The 14,528-nt window shown below is 36.4% G+C and overlaps 1 protein-coding gene across 2 annotated transcripts in view; it reads left to right on the top strand.

The window, feature by feature from the left end:
• The first annotated feature begins 3,394 nt into the window (after positions 1-3,394).
• LOC131322674 (DNA mismatch repair protein MSH1, mitochondrial) overlaps positions 3,395-14,528 on the top strand; it is a 29,755-nt gene continuing 18,621 nt past the window's right edge. The window contains exons 1-9 of one of the 2 annotated variants that reach the window (XM_058354084.1): positions 3,395-3,707; positions 5,326-5,464; positions 5,597-5,694; positions 5,884-5,959; positions 6,128-6,247; positions 10,334-10,381; positions 11,960-12,024; positions 14,148-14,233; positions 14,357-14,521. In XM_058354084.1, the coding sequence (XP_058210067.1) occupies positions 3,592-3,707; positions 5,326-5,464; positions 5,597-5,694; positions 5,884-5,959; positions 6,128-6,247; positions 10,334-10,381; positions 11,960-12,024; positions 14,148-14,233; positions 14,357-14,521 (913 nt within the window). In that variant the 5' untranslated portion in view covers positions 3,395-3,591. Of the gene's footprint in view, positions 3,708-5,325; positions 5,495-5,596; positions 5,695-5,883; positions 5,960-6,127; positions 6,248-10,333; positions 10,382-11,959; positions 12,025-14,147; positions 14,234-14,356; positions 14,522-14,528 lie in introns of those variants that run through there. The other variant, XM_058354085.1, reaches the window with a different exon arrangement.

The raw sequence follows: 14,528 nt of genomic DNA, 5'->3' as shown, positions 1-14,528 counted from the left end.
CGGCTCTTACGGAAAAATAAGCTCAATCCGGTATTGGTTAAGGCGTTTACAAAACGTCCAACTTTGTCACAGGATTCAAGCCTGAATTATGAAACAAAGTTGGATGTTTCATAAATGTTCTTACCGATACCGGATTGAATTTATTTTTTACAAATACAATAAGCAAGGTATTTTAAACAAAATGAGCGACTCCGATTATTTTTTTAGAATCAAAAGGAGCCCAAAAAAAAGTTTGTACACATTGGTACAGGCATAAAATCTGTACCATTAGACTTTCTGTTTCGTTAATGAAAAATTCTAAAATCAGCCCCAATGGGCTGACAATAATAAGTGTGTGAATGTATATTAAAGAATAAAAAAATACACAAAAATACGTGTTTTCCTTATATTCTAAAGTGTTTATCGTCAATTCAATGGGTTGACAATAGCAACACCGTTCTTTAATTAACACATGCCTCGGATCAATCTCCTTTTATGTCCATCTATAGTTTGTTCAATGAAGATTGGGGTGAAGGGAGACTATTTTGAAAAGTTGGCAGGCTACCAAGGTACAAACACTTTTTCAAACCCTAAAAATTACTTAAAATTATGAGATTCTTCCTTTTAGAATATTTGCCCTCAAACGTCTACTTTCAAGGTTTATCTCGAGATCCTCAATCCTACCATTTAGCCTTAGAAACATTTTTCACCATTAGAGAACGATAGAAGCCAAATTGGAGTGTTTTTTTAGATAAATAATTGAGTTCGATCGGTATATATGTGATATGTGATGCTTGTCACTATTCATGTTTGAAGAGCTTAGATATTCTATTTGATCGGTACTTGTGCTTTGTAGTTTACGATTTTATCGAAGATCAAATCAAAGGAGTTTGGAAGGTATAGATCACGAAAATGTTTTGAAGTCTCATGGTCGCCGGAATTCGTTCTAATAGATGGATCGGACATCCAAAATTAAGTCACAAGCTACAAGATTCTTAAGGGCCGGATAGAGGGTTCAATTGCTAGTTCTGGATTGAGCTAGTAGTGCATGTCATCGGCAATTTCCGGTAGCAAAATCTCAATCGTAAATGGAGTGCGATGAAGAGTCGCAAGTCTAGCTGGCAGAGTTTGTTGGTTATTGATCTTCTGGACCTTTGAATGAAGGTAGAAGATGCAAGAAATAGACAAACATTGAGCTACAAGTTTTGTTTGTATTTTGTGAAAGGAAGAAAACTCATTCAGTGATGAAAAAAAGTCATTTTTAGTATTTTTAGTCAATCACAAAAAGCCTCAAGTTTTATTTTTTTTTGTAATATACAATGTCATGTGTTAGTTTGTGCACACTTCGAACTATTCCGTACGTGCAGTGGCGACGCTATGTGGTAAACACTGGCGTCGCATGACCCCACGGCAAAACAAATTTCCCCTATAAATTATCCTGAATTTTTGTCTTAATTAACAAATGAAGCCACTAAAATTTAGTATTGAGCCCACCTTGGAACAACCACACTAGATTATTTCGTCTTAAAAGCTGTAATCCACCACACTAGTTAAAAATTTACCATCCGCTAGCTTTGAATATTGGTTTTTGACCTCAAAACTTTGAATATTGGTTTGTCTTTACTAATTTTGGGCATAATTTGTACAAAAAATTAAGTGTATTTTTAGAGTTTGAAATCTCTAATATAATGTTGTTAGAGTTCGATTACAATATTTAATATATATACACATGGATTATTGGTAAAAAATCCAGATTTTTCAAATTGTATATATTTATGTACCGATAATCCACTTACTAGAGAAGTTACATTACTTTTATTTGTTGCGACCGCAACATTAGAAATGTCTATTTCGGCAATGAAATATGTAAAGAGCAAGCTGTATAACGGAACGAGAGATCGGTGATTGAATGGTCGCTTGAAAAACGTGTTCAATACTATTGACTTTGAGCTATTGTGTAACGATTTCACAACATAAATACTTTGTTCTCTTTGCAACTTAAAAAAAATATATTTAAAAAATTCCTCATAGATTTTTCCTACTTTCAACATTTCTCTCTCTATCTCTCTCCACTTATTACCTCTACTATTTTTCAAAAAAAATTCCAAATTCCAACCAAACAAAACAAAAATCTCATCATCTTCAATTTCAATTACAGAAGCTCGCGAAGTTTCTTTGTTGTCGTGGAGACTGAAAAGAGTACAAACATATGCTTTTTGGTATCTTTTATAATTGAATAGTTCAGTTGAGCTTTGGGTATGATATTTGTTGAAAATAGATTATAAATTAAATTATTTCACTAGCATAAATGTAACTCTTATAGATTATCGCGGACTTTATGTATATGAATATATGACCTCATGTTCATATATTCCAGGAGTCGTCACTATGTACGCGTGAGAGTAATGTGACGCAATATCTGCTGACAAAAGAGAATCGAACCTGAAATCGTAGGAGAAGAAACAAATATTAAAACCACTTGGCCAACCCTTGGCTTCAACAAGTCCCACTTTTAAGTTTTGTTAAAAGGTTTTTTTTTGTACTTATTCAAAAAAAATCGCATTTGTTAGTTTTGCGTCTAATTTTTTTTTCTAACTTTTATTTAAAAGATTATGACTTTTATCTAAATTTTTTTAGATATATACAAGATAAAGCTAAAAAAATTGATTTTTTGAGCTTTATCTAGGATATATCAAAAAAAAAGAAGAAGTAAAAGTCATAATTTTTTACTTTTTAATTCATCTTGACAAGACAAATATATGATCCAAAAAAATTAGGTGCAAAACCAATAAATGCGGATTTTTTTTTAAATAAGAACAAAAAAAAAAAAAAACCCTTAGCGAATCCATCATTATTCTGGCACAATATTCCGAAGTGAAAAATGAAAGTATATTCTGGCACTATATATACGGACATCCCCGGTAACATCCAGTGTGAGAAACTTTTATATCCCAGGTATACAAAGGCTCTTAGTATCTCTTTGCGGTCTGTTTTTAATTTTTAATTCACTTCCCAAGCACATCTTGATAATCGGTTTCGTTCATTTTGTAGAGTTCGACGAGAACATTAATCTTGCAAAAAATTATGATTATCGGACTTTAGTAGATATATGATCGGCACATGTGAAAAATGAAAAAAACAAAAATTGGATCCAAAAACACACTAGATCAGAACCCAATTTTTGTTTATGGCATTTTTCACATTTGCCGATCATATAACTACTAAAGTCCGATAATCATAATTTTTGACAGGATTAATGTTCTCGTCAAGCCCTACAAGATGAACGATGCCGATTATCAAGTTGTGCTCGGGAAGTGATCTAAAAATAAAAAACGGACTGAAAAGATACCAAGGGCCCTTGTATACCTGGGATATAAAAAAGTTTCTCCCAGACAAAATTCACAAGACATAATTGAGCCCTATGTGAAAGGTACTTGCCATTTTTGCTTTGTGGCGGGAAGCAGCAAACCCAGCTCCATAGCCATAGTAGTACTAAAAAAATCCCTAAATCGATTCGTCTTCTCTCTCTCTCTCTCTCTCTCTCTCTCTAGTCTCCCCTCCCATTTAAAATACAGTAAAATCAAACCACGGCACACTACAATACCCACGGCCATGTACTGGTTAACGGCCAAGTCCGTCCTCGTTTCGATCCCACGCTGGCGCGCTCTGTCTCTCCTCCTTCGCCCCCCCATCCCCCGGCGCTCATTTACCTCCTCCCGTCCCCTACAGTAATACCTCTATCTCTCTCTCCATATATACATTTTTGTTTATATGCATGTCTTTTTGCTTCATCACAAACCGGCGACTGCGGCATTTTAGTTTAGTTTAGCGCGGAAAAAATGTATAAATTTTTTTTGGATATGGAACACTGTATAAAATACATATATATTTTTTGATAGAATATTTGTTGGATATTGTTTATTTTATTTTGTTAAGCGGGTGTGTTTCCGGTATATTATTGGACTACGGGCTATTGGCAACAGTCAAGTTATTTGAGCTAAATACGAGTAGTATTTTAGTTGTTGTATGTGAGGAGAATGACCAGCCTAGAAATCCATGAAAACATGTGTTTTAGTCCATTTAGTTCATTTTGTTTAGCGGAAATGCCTCACATAAAATTTAAGTGAACGAACAAAATTTTAGTGCGTTTTAAAAAAAAGGGGTTTTGCTTAAACCCCTGAATCCATGGTGGAGCTGCCGCCCCTCCTCAGACATGGAATTTCACTATCTATACGGAGTCTTTCTTCGTTCATTTCTTATTTATGTAAAAAATCAAGTCTTTTTGTTCATACTGTACTTTTTGTAGTGCAGTAGTAGAGAGCTCAATATCTTTCTGTTTGTGCTGCAAATTTAAGATCTTCTATTGTAATGAAAGTGTTCAATGAATTGGGTCTGGCTTGTTAGGGGCCCTTTGGGCGGCTATATTAATGTTTCTGTATTTATGTTCATCTTTTCTGAATTTTGTTAGACTAATCAAATTTTTTAGATGGATCATTCATCTTGACAGGAGCAGTATAGGAAGTAAAGAATTACGTCTCAAATAAAAAGAAAATTCACTTAAGACAAAAAGTTTGAAACAACTGTTTTTATTGTCTTTAGTGTCGTCTTATGTGATCTTTTTAAAGTATTGGTAAGTGTTTTTATACTTTTCTTATTATTTTCGTCGAGACAAATGGTTGATTCCAAAACTTTGAGAGAAAAACTGAACAAAAGACTCACTAAAAGTTAACAATACTGGCTGTCTTTAAGATAAATTAACTTAGGCACACTAAATTGCAAAAACACTGTACAATTTTATTATTTTTACATGCAGTTGTGCTCAATGTCCCCTTGCATTATATTTTTACCTTATAAATTGGAAAAATGCAAAAAATTACCTCGTACAAGTTATCGGTTTTTGTCCCGTTTGGTGTAAGTTTTTTAGAATATGGCCTCGTTTTAGCCCCTTTAAAATTATTTACTTTTCTATTTTCTTTGATACTTAATATATGCCAATAGGTTGGTTACGTTGGTATATTGGATGCTGAAAGCACCGTAGAACTAACTAATTTCCTCAAATGCCTGATGCTGCATATTGTTACTTCATTGGTGGATTTTTATTGCATCTTTGGTTGTACAGTGGTCCAAAATGGGAGGAGAAGGTCAACTTGGGTTATTATCATGTGTCTTCTTGAAATGAAGAAAATGCTCCTACACATTTATTGTTTAGCACATAAGATTTTTGGTAAAAGAATGTTGTTCATTCATGTTCACCATCGCTTAGTGTGATAGTGTCACAGTTGTTTCCTAATTATCTTTAGCAGACTTGGGAGTAGATTTTGATATTGTTTTTTTTGTTCACTGCAGTAGGAGACAGGGTGAACGACTTCTTTGCTTGAAAGAGCAGAAGAATTTTAAAGGGTTTGCGAAATCAATCAGGAGACCTAAGGAATCGAACAATGTCCTTGATGAGAAGAATTATTCTCACATTCTGTGGTGGAAGGAGGTGCACTAGATGAATGGATCTTTGGTTTTTGTATGAGCTGCATAATTGGAATTCTAGATTATGAGTGAATTTCTTTTCTATATGCACAAATGCGGGTGTGGTTTATTAACTTGTTGATGTTTCTTGCTGTAGAGGATGGAGTCGTGCAGAAAGCCTTCTACTGTCCAACTAATTAAAAGGCTGATGTACTCTAATTTATTAGGGTTGGATATTAACTTGAAAAATGGAAGGTGAGGTACTATATGCGAGCTTAGCGGCAAAACTCTTTTTGAAATGCATTCTTTAGAGTTTTTTTCTTGCTTCTTTCTTTTCTTTTATCTTTGGTTAACGTTTGTTTGCTGCATTCTAAATGAAGGAATTTTGTTCTTTAGAGTTCATTCATGTTTCTTTCTTTTCCTTAATCTTTTCGTTTACTATAGTCTGAAGGAAGGAACGCTTAACCGGGAGATATTGCAGTTCAAGTCAACATTTCCACGGGAAGTTTTGCTCTGTAGGGTATGGTATTACTGTTTCCTATTTCCATCTCCTCGTCCTTGCTTTACATATCTCTTTAGTCTGTCCCTCATGGAAAGTTCTCATGCCTGTAGTTTCTGTTATTCTTGTGATCTTTGAGCAAGTTCGATCAGTAATGGGGCCACTATTTCTTTGTCTTTCCTTTTTCAGGTGGGGGATTTTTACGAAGCTCTTGGGATTGATGCCTGTATTTTAGTGGAGCATGCTGGTTTAAATCCTTTTGGTGGGTTGCGAACAGACAGTATTCCGAGAGCTGGCTGCCCTGTCGTGGTATGAAACGCCATAAGTGTTTTCCCTCGTATAAAAGCCTTCTGTGACATTCGTGTTCTTAGTTATGTCCCAGGGTATGTTCTTTAGTCACAGTTGATGGTTGAAAAATTCTCTCTGGAGCAAAAGTTTTGGAGAAATGTGCTATGCGTTTCTCTTGCCAAGTGCCCTAATTTGACGAGGGGCCCATAGATCAACAAATAGTTATGGCCAATGATGGGTTTCTCTTTCAAGAGTGGGAATCCATCACAAATTCCTTCATTGTGGTCATTCTTTTCGGACTCTGACAGGTTTATAGTTCATTGTCGCAGACAACACCATCCTTCACCCTTTTGATTGCCTTCACCTAGAATTTATGGCCAACTACCCTCCACATTATACTGACATGTTGACTACATTCACGTAGTAGATTGCAATCCACCTTAGATATTCGTATAGTCGATATCCATTTCTATTTCTTTGCTCATGTGGCAAACATTTATGTCATAACAACCTAGAAAGTCGAAAGATATAAATCCTACACATTGAGTATGACTTAGAGTACTGAACCTGAGACTTATCACAATTCAGATCATAGTTGCATGAAGCGGGAGCGCGAGCTGCTGCAGGGAATGAGATGATTGAGAAGAATCTAAGCTTGGGACGTCTGTGGAGCTTATCTATATCTACAAATATCTATAAAAACGAATGTAGATACTCATAAACATAATGTGTATAACTTTGGTCCTAATATACATGTCAATTAGTAGTTGGTGTCAACTGCAAACCTTAACTTTTTCGAAAATATACGGGGATATTATGTTGGTACTAAGTACTTGAGCATATTTCAGTTAACCTTTCTCTAGTATCTTATCATTGCTTCATATTTTCTCTTGCTCCGTAGCAATTATTTGTTCCTTTTGAGATTCATGTGCTTGAAAGGTTGTATCTTGGTTGGGAACGCGCTCCTTTCTCAATGGGAGATTGTGACTTGGGAGCATAGGGGAAAGATTCTAGTCATGAGTTCGATTTCCCATTAGGACAATCCTGCTGCTTAGGACTTCATCCATGCCACCATCTGCTAAGCTACAATTTTTAACTGTTTAAGAACTATTAAGAAGTCCACTAACTGTTCCTAGTATTTGATCTATACAAACCAAATAAAGGAGGACAGCTTGTAGGGTACCTGGCTGTGATCGAATATTTTTTCCAAAACGATTTAGGAGAATGGAACTCGATAACATACATGTAAATGCTAGGGACTCCACTTAAGAGCAGCATTGTGTCTTCCCTCAGGTGTAGTAGTGCAACAAAATAGTGGGCAAGAGGTATGAAATGCCATAAGTGTTTTCCCTCGTATAAAAGCCTTCTGTGACATTCTTGTTCTTAATATGTCCCAGGGTATGTTCTTTGGTCACAGTTGATGGATGAAAAATCCTCTCTGGAGCAAAAGTTTTGGACAAATGTGCTATGCGTTTCTCTTGCCAAGTGCCCTAATTTGACGAGGGGCTCATACTGAGTTTGTGAATGCTACATATTTTTTTTTATACATAGATTCACAAATGGTTTTGGGCCTTTGGCCAATGACGGGTTTCTCTTTCAAGAGCGGGAATCCATCACAAATTCCTTCTTTGTGTTCATTCTTTTTTGACTATAGTTCATTGTCGCAGACAACGCCATCCTTCACCCTTTTGATTGCCTTCACCTAGGATTTATGGCCAACTAACCTCCACATTATACTGACACGTTGACTACATTCACGTAGTAGATTGCAATCCACCTTAGATATTTGTATAGTCGATATCCATTTCTATTTCTTTGCACATGTGGCAAACATTTATGGCATAACAACCTAGAAAGTCGAAAGATGTAAATCCTACGCATTGAGTATGACTTAGAGTACTGAACCTGAGACTTATCACAATTCAGCTCATAGTTGCACGAAGCGGGAGCGAGAGCTGCTGCTGGGAATGAGACAATAGAGAAGAATCTATGCTTGGGATGTTGTGGAGCGTATTTATATACACAAATATCTATAAAAAGGAATGTAGATACTCATAAACATAACGTATATGACTTTGGTCCTAATATACATGTCAATTAGTAGTTGGTGTCAACTGCAAGTCTGCAACCGTTAATTTTTTCAAAAATATAAGTAGATATTATGTTGGTACTAAGTACTTGAGCGTATTTCAGGTAGCCTTTTTCCAGTATCTTATCATTGCTTCATATTTTCTCTTGCTCCGTAGCAATTCTTTTGTTTCTTTTGAGATTCATATGCTTGAAAGGTTGTATCTTGGTTGGGAGCGCGCTCCTTTCTCAATGGGAGATTGTGACTTGGGAGCATAGGGGCAAGATTCTAGTCATGAGTTCGATTTCCCATTAGGAGGATCCTGCTGCTAAGAACTTCAACCATGCCACCATCTGCTAAGCTACAATTTTTAACTGTTAAAGAAATATTAAGTCCACTATCCGTTCCTAGTATTTGATCGATACAGACCAAATAAAGGAGGATAGGTTGTTGGGTACTTGGCTGTGAGCGTATATTTTTCCCAAAAATGATTTATGAGAATGGAACTTGATAACATACACGTAAATGCTAGAGAATCCACTTAAGAGCAGCATTGTGTCTTCCCTCAGGAGAAACTTTTATGTATATTGGGGATACCAACCCCCTTGGTATCCCCTCTGGTCCATTTTGCATTCTCCGATCATATTTGGATGATCGGCTCCATTCATTTTGTAGAGTTTGGCGAGAACCTTAATCATACCAAAAATCGTGTTCAACGAACTTTTATAGGTACATGATCGGCAAATGTGAAAATTGAAGAAAACCAAAACTGGGTCCAAAAACACATTGAATTGAAACCCAGTTTTGTTTTGTTTTGTCCCATTTTCACGTGTGCCGATCATGTATCAAATAAAGTCTGATGAACACGATTTTTGGTATGATTAAAGTTCTCGTCGAACTCAACAAAATGAATGTAGCCGATCATCAAAATGTGATCGGAAAATGGCTGGAAAATGAGAAACGGACTAAAAGGGGATACCAAGAGGGTTGGTATCCCCGAGATACATAAAAGTTTCTCCTTCGTGTAGCAGTGCAACAAAAAAGTGGAGCAAGGGGTAGGGGCGTCTAGGTGTGATCAGAATGTTAAATAGTTTGATATACATTGTGGGGCCCATTTCCTAACAATTCCAGATTTCGGGACTACCGTAACTTCACACGGTATCAGAGCTCTGGTTGGGAGAGGTCTTGGGTTCAAGTCTCTCTGTTTGCATTTGTTGCCCGTTTGCATTCTGCTTCTCTCCTTCGTATATCGTTTTGCTCTATCTATGAAAATTTGCATCTCTACGTGCTAGATGGGGTTGCTTGTGAGGGAGGGTGTTAGATAGCTTGATATACAATGTTGGGCCCATTTTCTAATAGCTTAAGCTTTTAGGACTACTGGTAATGTAACAGATAAATGGATCAGCATCCTATACATCTACGAGTGCAGGTGAATAAGTTAGTCCATGGTAATTGGCTTTTGCTAGCAACTTGGAATCTAGGGCAGCTCAGAGATAAACGGGCAGTAGTGGGTATAGACTTTGCTATACTAGAAAAGCGACATAAATTTTGGTAGGCATACCAGTGGTTATAAAAAGAAGCTATTGTAGTTACTATGGGGAAAGGGGATATAAAAATATTACTAAAGCACCTTGTACAATGACTATTTGTAATTATGACTTACATCGGATTAGATGAAACATTAAATTGCAACTTTTGGAGGATGTGGATGAACTAAAGCAAGGAATGCCTCCACGGAAAAAGTATACGTGGGAGGGGTTTTATGCAGTCTCACTCCTTGCAGCAACCTTGTTTAGTGGAGACCAACACCGGGTAGAGTGGTCCTTTTTTTATCTCAAGTAGGATATTCTCCAGAAGATAAAACAGTAACTTTGTGAAATTAATCTCAATGATCTTGATAGCCTTCAGTTGTGCTGTTACATGGTTTCTTCATATGTTATACACAATGGTTTATTTTTGTTTAGTATGTGCATAATGATGTGTTGTTTCCCTCACATTTCTGTGATAGCATATTTTCTTTTTTAATGCTTCTCATGCAGAATCTACGGCAGACTTTGGATGATCTGACGCGTAATGGCTATTCAGTTGTGAGTATATTCTCCTCATCTCCTGTGATGCTGCTAATTGTCGCTTTTCATCGTTTAGGTGATGTATAAAGTTGGATGTTTAGCTTTGGTAATTCACTTGTAACATCTTCGGTAGTGTGAGAAAAACATATTTCGTTGGCATTCAACTCTGGACTTTGGAGGATGAATTATTCACATTCTATGTGGAGATCAGTGTTGTATCTTTTGGTGAACACGACGAACATATTTGCAGTGTTAGTGAATTCCCTTCTTTGGAGTTTCTTGTGTTCTGATGAATTCTTGCTCTATTATACCAAGATCAATTTATGATGTGTTGTCGGGAGTAGGGGTGGTATTAAGAGGATAGTTTCTACAGCTTTTAGATGTCGTGCGCATTGTCTTATGTAGTGTATTTGGTATTTGAGTAGAGTGCAAATGGATTCTTCTTCCAAAAGAGAAGGGCTCCTATTCATAAGTTGATCATACGATCTAAGACTAGTAACAGCGGAAGAACTGTAAAGCCCCACGTAAACCCCTAGACTAGTAGCTTGTTGGAATGCAACAACATGACCTAAAATGCTTAAGCCCAGGGTACTGGTAGTAGCTTACATGATTCACTATTACCCACTAAACTTACTTCTCGTACTTGATTAATGTGGGGTAGGTTATCGCAAGCGTCTTTTTCTTGTACATATCGCTCCATCAGTTCTTGGATGACTTTGATTCCTAGAATATAAGACCCTGGGTTTTTAGACTTTGATGGATACAAGTTGTTGAAGTTTTTGTTGCTATATGTTGATTTATTGGGTTTATCAAAAGAAGACTTAGTTTGGCGGTCTTTACATCTCTAATTAATAGTAATTCCTAGAAGTGGAGACATGTGAATCATGATCATTACATGTGAATCATGATCATTACACCCGAATCATGATCATTACACTCTTTCCATTGAGCAAGTGGATTACACACATATTTTTCCAGTCACATTACATTTAGGTTGTGAGAGTGGATATTGGGGATACTGAGTATATCTTTGGATTCACTAAAGAAATTTTACTGCAATGTTGTTTTCTGTTAGATGTGTCTGTTCTTTCATGTTAGAAAATGCCGTTAATAAATTATCATTGTAACCATAGTCCATTTTACTGCAATGTTGTATTCTGTTAGATGTGTCTGTTCTTTCTTCATGTTATAAAATGCTGTTAATAAATTAACATTGTAACCATTGGAATTTGTTAAAGGAACCTTATTTTTTTATCACCAGGTCTTTTGTTTGTTCTGGATTTTTGACATTATTTCTTTTACAAGCGGAGTATTTTGAAAGACGCTGAAAGGGGCACAACATTTGAAAAGAAGTATTTGAATTCACTGCTGAACGCAAAATCTAGAATATTTAGTTTACAATAGCAAGAGAGGATTCACAAAGATATCATTCACCCCAATAAAGGAAATTATGGTATCGAGCTTTTGCTCCTCTAGTCTGTGGCTTCAAACTTCCTAATGTTCATTCATCTCCACCATACATTGATGATGACATAGAGGTTACACTTTCCGTTAGTTTGAGTAATTTGTTGAATTGCTTTGTTTTGGTGTTTGTAGTGCATAGTGGAGGAAGTACAGGGTCCAACTCAGGCTCGTTCTCGTAAGGATCGTTTTATATCTGGGTAATGAAGTGCTGATTGCTCAGTAGTTTCAAATTTGCAATCTGGTTGATGCTGTATTCAGTTGTTGCAATGGAATCCCTGAAGTTATCCGTTGAACTTTTTATAATCGTTTTTATATTGGCTATGTGATCGTCTTTTCTTAAAGCTTTAAATAATTAAATTTTATGGCTAACTTAAGTGTCTCAACTGCTTATTAGCTTGGAACCCAATTATGGCCATTAAGTGCCCTGGTTAGTATCGGAACAGAAATTAGGTAGAAGTTCGACAACTGGGAGTTGGTTAAAACTTGGAAGTTAACTGTAAATAATCTTATTGAGATGCAAAAAGGATTTAGATTGTCATCGTATCTGATAATACTTTTGTATGGGACTTCGATATGTAATTATGTGCAGTCAATTTCATCAACATAACCAGGTGTTGTTCTCTGCTTTTTGAGCCATCCAGTGTAGTCTGGGATTCCAATCCTGCACAGGTCATAATGACAATGTAAACTTTCTTTCATACATCTCTTGGGTAGAATTTGGTTTGATTGGAAGAAATTGAGTCAGGAGTGGCATCTCTATTGAATCCTTTAAAGAAAAATGATATGTTTTCTTGGCTTGAAACTTGAAAGAATGGTATTGGTAATTGTATAACTGACTAAGCTATCGTGTTTGACTAACATTTTCATACAAGGTTTGAGGTGATATGCACATGCTCCGTCTAAGCAACAATAGGGAATATGGTGACATATTTAAAGCTAAAAAGTGCAGTTAAGAATTTATACTGAAATTGGAATGGTCAGTACTTATCGAAAACTGAAATTGCAATGGTCAGTGGACTCAAATAGGATGCGTCATTTTTCCTTCATCCTACACCCGACCAACAAATGTGTATCGACGGACACTTAAAAAATGTGGATGTTCATGCATCTTTTTATTTTGTCCAATATGACAAGGTGTCTCTTAGAAGTAAGGGCACCGAGCATACTATTTGATTGCGTTTATGAAGAAGGTTATGTTTTTACTTGTTTATATCTGACCCTTTTATCACAACTAAAAGGTAGATCTTGCTTAAGAAGCACAATCGCTTCTAGAAAGGTGCTGTGTCTGTGCTGGACAAATCCTGAAATGGCGGACAAACATCTAGACATTTCCTATTGTTGTTTTTTTGAAATAAATTTGCCACTACTAGGCACACTTCAGCTGTTCAGCACGAAACTATCACTGGGACACATGTAGCATGCATTAGGGCCTTGGCCCAAAGGTGGGAGAAAAGAACTTGGGCAACGTATTAAAATTAAAACGAAATAGATTTAAACCTATTGGGCTATCCCCTTACCATTTTTCGTTTTAGAATTTCTTTTCCTCATTTTTCCAGAACAAGGGTTCTCAATAGAAAGATATTAAAACTTCAACAACCCATCTCTTCTCCAAGAAGTCAATTTGGGATTAAAATAGTTTTTTCCATGTTGATAGAATACAATGTAAATACAGTTTTGATTTTATTATTTTGGCTTGCACTCGCTGCTGTGCCTGAGTCCATACTTTTTGAAATATGCTGTTGTCTTGTGACCCTTGCAATTTACTAGTATATCCCTGTCCCAAATCATACCTGCCTTAACAGTAGCTTATCCGTGCCATCTATGAAGCACTGACACCTCTAGAGGTTGACGTATTGTAGTGTTGGACACGGGGACACGTTTGGAACAAGCCACGTGGCGTGTCCCATTATTTAAATTAAATTTTTGAGAGGGACACGGTGGCGACACCGATGGGGACACGACGGGAGTCAAAGTGTAATTTTTTTAAATTTTGGGGGCCAAATTGTAATTTTTTTAAAATTTTCAGGGGTCAAACTGTAATTTTTTAATAGGGTTGTATTGAACTTATGGATGTCTTGTTTTGTTTGAATGGTATTGGAATTGGAACTATGGATTTTTTCGTTTTGTCCACATTTTGCCATTTAAACTTGGAAAAAAATTATAAATAAATAAACACGTGGCGTGTCCCCCGCCGTGTCCGTGTCCCCATTTTTTTAGAATTCCCATGTCCCTGTGTCGGTGTCGGTGTCCGTGCATCATAGCGTGGCATTGTTTGTGTCTGCTTTTCAGCATTTCACTCTGACTTATTTGATAAATACAGGCATGCACATCCAGGTAGTCCTTATGTATTTGGACTTGTTGGTGCTGATCATGATCTTGACTTTCCAGAGCCAATGCCTGTCATTGGTATGAATAAATTACACTGCTCTACATCAAATGCTTCTAGTGAATCTTTTTATATCGTAAATTAGTTTTAGTTTTCTTGCTTTTCGTAATATTAAAGGTCATCATTGATGATCTTTTTTCTAGGAATATCTCGTTCTGCAAAGGGCTATTGCATAATCTCAGTTCTAGAGACTATGAAGACGTATTCCACAGATGATGGACTGACAGAAGAAGCTTTAGTAACCAAGCTTCGTACTGGTAGTTACCATCATTTGTTTCTGCATACTTCCTTAAGACACAATTCTTCAGGTACCGA

Source organism: Rhododendron vialii, chromosome 4a (assembly GCF_030253575.1).
Source record: "Rhododendron vialii isolate Sample 1 chromosome 4a, ASM3025357v1".
Lineage (NCBI taxonomy): Eukaryota > Viridiplantae > Streptophyta > Magnoliopsida > Ericales > Ericaceae > Rhododendron > Rhododendron vialii.
The sequence above is the reverse complement of the archived record's forward strand: the minus strand, read 5'-3'. Positions and strand labels throughout refer to the sequence as shown.